The sequence below is a fragment of the Manis pentadactyla genome, chromosome 9 (assembly GCF_030020395.1).
Source record: "Manis pentadactyla isolate mManPen7 chromosome 9, mManPen7.hap1, whole genome shotgun sequence".
NCBI lineage: Eukaryota > Metazoa > Chordata > Mammalia > Pholidota > Manidae > Manis > Manis pentadactyla.
The window spans coordinates 21,257,762-21,265,050 of record NC_080027.1 but is presented as its reverse complement, the minus strand read 5'-3'; the positions used below and the strand labels follow the sequence as shown (position 1 = coordinate 21,265,050).

Genomic DNA, 7,289 nt, shown 5'->3' with positions numbered 1-7,289 from the left:
CACCGGTGTCGTCACGCACCCTACACCAGTATGCCTCCGCGTGTTCACTGCTCTGTGCATGCACCCAAATCTACCACCATAGCCATTTGTTTCTTTAGGGATTTCAGTACCAAGGCTGAAGGAAAGGTGTCCGGGCACGGAAACGTGCCTACTACCTCAACGACTGCACACAGCCACTGATAATATTATATCTGGACACTAGTGTTTCCCAATAGTCCTGGTGGGTGTGTGAGAATGCTATGATGAGGACATGAAGCGAATGACAGGGAATGGTGAGGATTAAAGTGGATGAGCAAGAGTAGATCAAAGATCCTAATACAATATTTTCCCTGATTTTGTAGAATTCCATCACGGAAGAGTTAGTTCAGACCATATACATGATGTTCCTATTAATCAGTGAATCCTATGACACATACCAGTAAATTATTTTTCAACATCGAATGCAACATTCATGGATATTAAATTACAATTATTCAAACCGGTGTATTGTATCATTAGACTTACAATTATTAAACTAAGGAACCTAGTTTAATCAGACCAAATTTCCTTCTCACTAGTTTGCACTTATTCGATGTGATTAAAGGAATCATTATGCATGTCAAATCAATCTTTACCAGGTATTACTGTCATATGTTACATGGAAGGAAGATGGCATGTTTATAACTTTTGAACACTGCAAACACAATGAGCCTCTGACTGTTGGGACTTAAACAAACTACAGTTTTTTCCAATATGTTCATGCACATAAGAATGATTACCAAGAAATATGCCTGAATTCAGAAAATATGGTACAGCCAGAAACCCTTCAAACTGTTGATCCAAAGAAATATTTCTCATAGATTTTAATCCCACTACCATATTATCCCATTGTCTGTCATAGGTCATGCAAATGCCCCCTTGAAAACTAGAGCAGCCTCTTACAGTTTACTATCATTCTGAAATGCCTTCACAAAAGAACATTTGCAATCACTTAAGGGGTGAATTTCTAATGTGCAATGAAAATGCCATTGAAATGTGAGTTCGGGCATCAGTGTTTTTATTTATTCTTATTTACTTATTTACTATGGGTATATTTCTAGGTGTTATGATGGATCATTTATACAGGGATACTAGTGCATAGGAAGGATATATATACAAACATAATTTAAGGCACTCAAACCTTTCTGATTTAATAAACCCATTGCTCATGAAGAAATATTGTACCTTGGGAGAATAAGTTGAACTATCATTTCAGAAATGTGGGGAGTTCTGGCAGTGAAAGATCGCTGGGACTTACCCGTGAATAAGGAAAGCAGGTAGAAAAAGACTCTCTTCGAAAACAGCAAAGTGGACATATGACCACACTTCATACATTGGGTGGAGGTTCAGATCAAAAGTCGCTGCTTCCTACGCTCAACTTAGGCACAGTGATACGTAATAGAAAGTATCTAGAAGATGTATTGGTGAGACTACAGGAACCTGTATCAAAGGGCCTGAACTTCAGATCTCAGAACCTTTAAATAACACTTTTGGCTGGAATAACTTGTTTCACACGGAACATAATTTAGTGCTGACCATGTTTTTCAGGGCGCCTTTCACATCCTTATTTCTCAAGCTATAGATCAGCGGATTCAGCATAGGGATGACAACAGTGTAGAAAAGAGATGCCACTTTGTCCGTGTCCATGGAGCAACTGGTACTGGGTCGGAAGTACATGAACAGCAGTGTGCCGTGGAATATGGCCACAGCGGTTAAATGGGAGGCACACGTAGAGAAGGCTTTGAGTCTCCCCTCAGCTGAGGTCATTCTCAGGATGGTAGTTAGGATGTAGATGTAAGAGAGGAGAACAGTAATGATGCTGAGCCCCACAACAAAGGTACTAGAAATGAACAACAGTATCTCATTGATGGAGGTGTCTGAGGAAGAGAGGGCTAGCAAGGGTGGGATGTCACAGAAAAAGTGGTTGATGATGTTGGAGTTGCAGAATGGCAATCGAAATGTACAACAGGTGTGGATTGCCGAGTCGACCAACCCTTCCATGTACACAATGGCCACGAGCTGGATACAGAGTCTCCTGGGCATGGCCACTGTATAAAGAAGTGGGTTGCAAATGGCTACATAACGGTCATAAGCCATGATCGCCAACAGGAGACTTTCCACATCTCCAAAGATCCCCCCAAAATACATCTGAATGGCACATAAAGTTTGTGGTATCCTCTTCTGCTCAGATAAGAAATCAGCCAGCATCTTGGGAGAGACAGTGGAGGAGTAGCAGACATCACAGAAGGACAGATTGCTCAGGAAATAGTACATGGGCGAGTGGAGTCTGGGGTCCACCTTGACCAGCAGGATCATCCCTAGGTTGGCAACCACGGTTATGCCATAAACCAGCAGGAAGAGCACAAAGAGCCCCTGCTGTACATCCTGTCTGCCAGAGAGGCCCCGGAATATGAAGTCAGTGACCCCAGTGCAGTTGTCAGCAGCCATCGCTCGCGTCCGGAAGTCCCTGGTTGTGAAAGATGGAAAGGGAAGGGCTGGATTTATACCATCATACTATCTTAATAGTAAGACTGCTGCTCCTTTCAATTTTTCCAAATTAGGAAAATAGGTAATGCCAGGACTGTTCATGTAAACTGACTCACCTGCAACTGTATCCAAAGAAATTTTTATTGGTAAAATGATAACAAAACAATTACAGCAACATTTGTATGGAATTGCATAGAGGTGTAGCAGTCTCATCCAAATTAAATCATGCTATTTCCACACCCATCTATTTAGTTTGGTTCTTCTGCCTGGTATTAAGATCTCATATTAAGAAATTGATGTCGTCAGAGTTGAGACAAAAATTTCACAATTAGTATGAACATAAAAATGTCTTGTGTAAATGCTTGTTTTTTAAAAAAATTTAGTAGACATATTTTCATATCCTATGATAGAGACACACAATTCAGTAAAGGTGCAGGTAATTAATCTACTTCCTTGCTTTTGCCTTATCATCCAAAATAGTGGAGCAGGCAAAGCTATGGCAGGTTCATGGGTCCAACAAGCACCTTTCACTCTGAAACTCCTCAGCGTCTATCCAGCCTCAACAAACAAAACACAGAGATAGTCTGTGATTCAGGACCCAGTGCAGCACAGAGGTGGCGGTTGCTGGATAACAAGGTGGATGGGGCTCCATGAGTGATCTGCTAACCGTGCTCCCCTGTGGCAGGTGCTGTTGCTCAGGGGAGAATAGGAAGGATGTTTGGGACATAATCATACAGATGCTGCCAGCACGGGTAAGAGAGGCAAGCACAGGAGTATGGATGAGTGTGTGAGTCTCTCTGCCTGAATCTATAAGAAATCCACATGAACTAGTCACCAACAGTACATGCATAGGACTCCTCATAAAAGTATTCTTATGTCCATAGGCTCATAACCTCAGAGAGATGGATGACTCAACTTTGCCCCCATCTTAATAATGTAGAAAATGTAATATCTATTATTGTTTTCTTTTAACCCTGTTTGTTATGAATATCTCTGTAATCTGCCTCCTTTGGCTCTGAAAGGGTTGCTGGTCCATGGTGGCAACTGAATTTTTATGTTCCACTGTTGTATTTTACCCAAACCAGCTATGTTCAACATAATACTGCCCATGACCTTCCCTATTCTGTGAGAATAAAAGGAAAGTGGAGTTGAGGGTAGTTGAAGAACAGATAAAGAATATCTGAATAATAATAAAGTGATCAATGTACCAGTGTGCAAAATCATGGCTTAAATTACTTTAAATATCTGTTCTGTAGATTCATATTTTTAAAAAGCTTCCCTTAACAAATGGAAATATTTTTAAGAGTATTTACAAGTGCAGGTAGCATAATGAAACCAGTAAAAAAACATCTAACCTTCTCCATAATCCATGTGTGCAAAGTATTGTAAGCCCTGCCATCTCTCTCTCTGTATATATAAAATATAACAAAAAAAATTATTAAGTCATTCAAATAAAAGTGTGTCTAATAATCCATAATCTCCTTAAGTTTTATAATATGCTTTCTTCAGAAAAGAATAACAAACTAAGGAAATTAAAGTATAAATGGATAAAACAAAAAAATATTAGTACCTGACACGGAACTACTGACTCCTTTGCTGTGCACAGTGCTGTCTGCAGAGGGCTCCGTCCTGCTCCTGACTGACCTACGTCATATAACCATGTCTGTGTCTGGTCCCTGGTTGTTGAACACTGTGTCTCTCAGGAATAAGCAACAGATATGTCATGTTGTTTATCATCTGCAATTTCAGGCAGGTAGGGTGACTGAGAAAGAAATACAGACCTTTTAAAAAATGTTTTTCTTCTCTCTCTACCTACTGCCTCATATTATATTTATTTAGCAATAGTAAAAACACCCCAGTCAATGAGCATTCCTTGCTTCCAGTCCATGCATCCTTATATAGGCATTTTGTTTTAATTCCATAATTTACACACAAACACACAAGTATGCACCCTCACATTCTACACAGACATACAACACAAACTGTCTGTCACTATATTCTTAACATAAAGATTTTTGTAAAATCAGCAAAAAGTAACCTAAATAGCACTACCATGGACAATTTAATTTTATTGTCCATATAATTGAATTTTTAATTTTAAACACTTCTGGTACCAGAACATACACACATATATACATATATGTATACATTTGTATTATAAATGTAGGCAATGTATTCCTCTCTAATGTAAAGTAATTTATTCAATCTTGCTCCTGCAAATGGGACTTGGTTTATATATAATTATATGAAAAATATTGTGATATAGATAAAATTTTACATAACTCATTCACCATAGCCAGATGTATTTTTAAAATTAATTTTAAGATTAAGGACATTTGACTTTAAATAAAGGCGATTTTGGCTTTCTTACATAGCTGGATGCTTGATAGCATCTAACTATAATCACATATTATCATATTTAATGTATTAGCACATGTCCTGACATCCTTACAGTATGAACCAGAATTTGAAACCAAGAGGTAACAAGAAAACTTGTATAATCTGCTGTCATAATCGCATTGAACCCAAAGAAATTGTTCACAATAGATTCCCCTAATTACAGTGAAAGGAAACAAATTTGTCTGAAAAGATAACTCACTTAAATGCTCCATAAGTGTGTCTGTGTTAAAGTGACATTTGAAAATTCACAAGTGTAATGAGCCACAGACTCTAGATTTCATAGAGAACTGCGACCATTCATGTTCACCTTCTAAACCAAGGCAGGATCCCCCACTGACTGAGGGCAGAAGTGTTACCACCTTGGCAGGTCAGAAGTAATTTGTTTTATTTACATCAGGTATATGCAGGTAGGTTCTTCTTATGAAACCTCACCTGGATTAACAAGAAACATGGGTTTTGCAGCTCTTTTTTTACGTGTTTGTATTTTTGATGGTTATGGAGTTTCTCTTTGTTTTACAAAGCTAGAATACCCTCATACAAAATTAAATGAAATTAATATATCTTTTAATTTTTGGAAAAAAGGTTGTAGTGATAATATGTTAAAATCATGAATGCATAGCTGTACCTCATGTGATGATCCTAATACTAAAGAACTAACTATTCTCCTGTGATATCTACTGTTGAGGCAAATCTCTAAACACCTAAGAAATGGCCCATGATTGCCCATCAGGTCATCTCGAGTACATGATCTTTGTGTAACTAAGGGCTTCAGGACCCCTCTCTGCTCCCTGGTGGGTATTTGCAGGAGGCAGAGTCAGACTTGCTCACCTCATTCTGATTCCTCTCCATCCTCCCTTTTCCCTCAGGTGCCTCCCTGCCTCCAGGGATGCCAGATCTCCTCAGCCTGCACCCTGTTTAGGCAGGAGCCGATTTTACCTTCTAAGCATGGCTGTCCCTGTAGAGCATGGATTCAAATCTTGCTGCACATTGTGTCTGTGCATGGGTAGCAATATATTCTGAAAATTGAATATTCAGAATTATTTACCCAGAGGTTTGTGTGTTAACAGACAATAGTTTTGTTTAACTATGGAGGGAAACATTTAATATCGTTTTTAAGACATTATATATACAATAAATGAGAAAAAAATCTGTATCTGCTTGGCTTTCCTGCTGTCCCTGGGGCCCCTGAACATAACACTATACAGGCAACAATCTACTTATTGTCTTAAGAACTCCTACCTTCAGAACACAGCTGTCTGGCCCTGAAGCGTGGGATATTATCACTTAAAACAATATGTGATATTGATATCACGGAAAATGAGGTTTATAAAGTCTGCTTATGGCAGGAATCAAGAACAGCAGAGCCTCAGGGCTCAAACATTCCTGTTCTACAATCAAGGAAGCACTTTTTAGTAACATAAAGTTTTATCATTTAATGAAATATCCTATGAAATTTGTATGATTTATTGATTTTACAAAACATCTTGAAAACCTACTGATGTAAGAATCTGCAATAGTTTTAAAATGAATAATGTAATCCTGCAATTGTCTACAGTCTGATAATAAATAGTCTTTGAGTTTTTAGAAAATCCTTTGAACGAGTATACATATATTTATGATTTAAAAAAAGCAAGTGAATGTTTGGAAGCACATCACCTAGTTCCCTGATCACATAACAGAGCACAATAAGCATCTCAGAGAGGTCTGTAAGCCCAAACGGAAATAGATGTCCCATGGGATAGTTTTGTGTGCTTTTAAAAATCTTTATAGAGGTGAAATCATTCAGTTTGTACCCTTCAGTCTGGATTCTGTCGCTCAGAGTGATGTGTGTGAGATTCCTCTGTGCTATTCCATGTGGTGATCGTTCCTTTATTCTCTGCTGTGTAGCAGCCTAATGAACAAATCCCACACGTTATTGTTAGGTTCCAGTAATGCTATGTGATCATTTCTGTAGAAGCTTGGGGAATACGTGCTGCTCATTTCTTTTGGGTATAAAACTAGGAATAGGAATTCATGTCAGCTATCGTAGATACTGTCACATAGTTTTTGAGGGATGAATGTTAATTCTGACTTCTACTTCAGTGATTAAAAGCTATAGTTGTTCTACATCCACACAACACCTGATATTACTATTGTGCATATTCTTTATTTATCTACTCTTTAGGTGAGTCACAGTGTAGCACTGAGGTTTCATTTTTACTTACCTGTGCAATAATAAAGTTGTATAATGATTTCTGTGAAAAGTCTATTAAAGTCTGAAGAGTGAATGGGGGGAGCTGTGTTTAAAAGTATTGAATTTCAGTAATACACTTTTCTCTATTTCCATTCTTCGACATACATTTATTGAACTTAAGATACCTCATTTATTGCCCTGAAATTTCCTT

The 7,289-nt window shown here is 38.2% G+C and overlaps 1 protein-coding gene across 1 annotated transcript; it reads right to left on the bottom strand.

The window, feature by feature from the left end:
* Nucleotides 1-1,527: 1,527 nt before the first annotated feature.
* LOC130685009 (olfactory receptor 1009-like) lies at nt 1,528-2,466 on the bottom strand. Its single transcript, XM_057508179.1, has one exon. It carries the CDS (start codon nt 2,464-2,466, stop codon nt 1,528-1,530), a length of 939 nt encoding a protein of 312 aa, XP_057364162.1.
* Nucleotides 2,467-7,289: the final 4,823 nt, after the last annotated feature.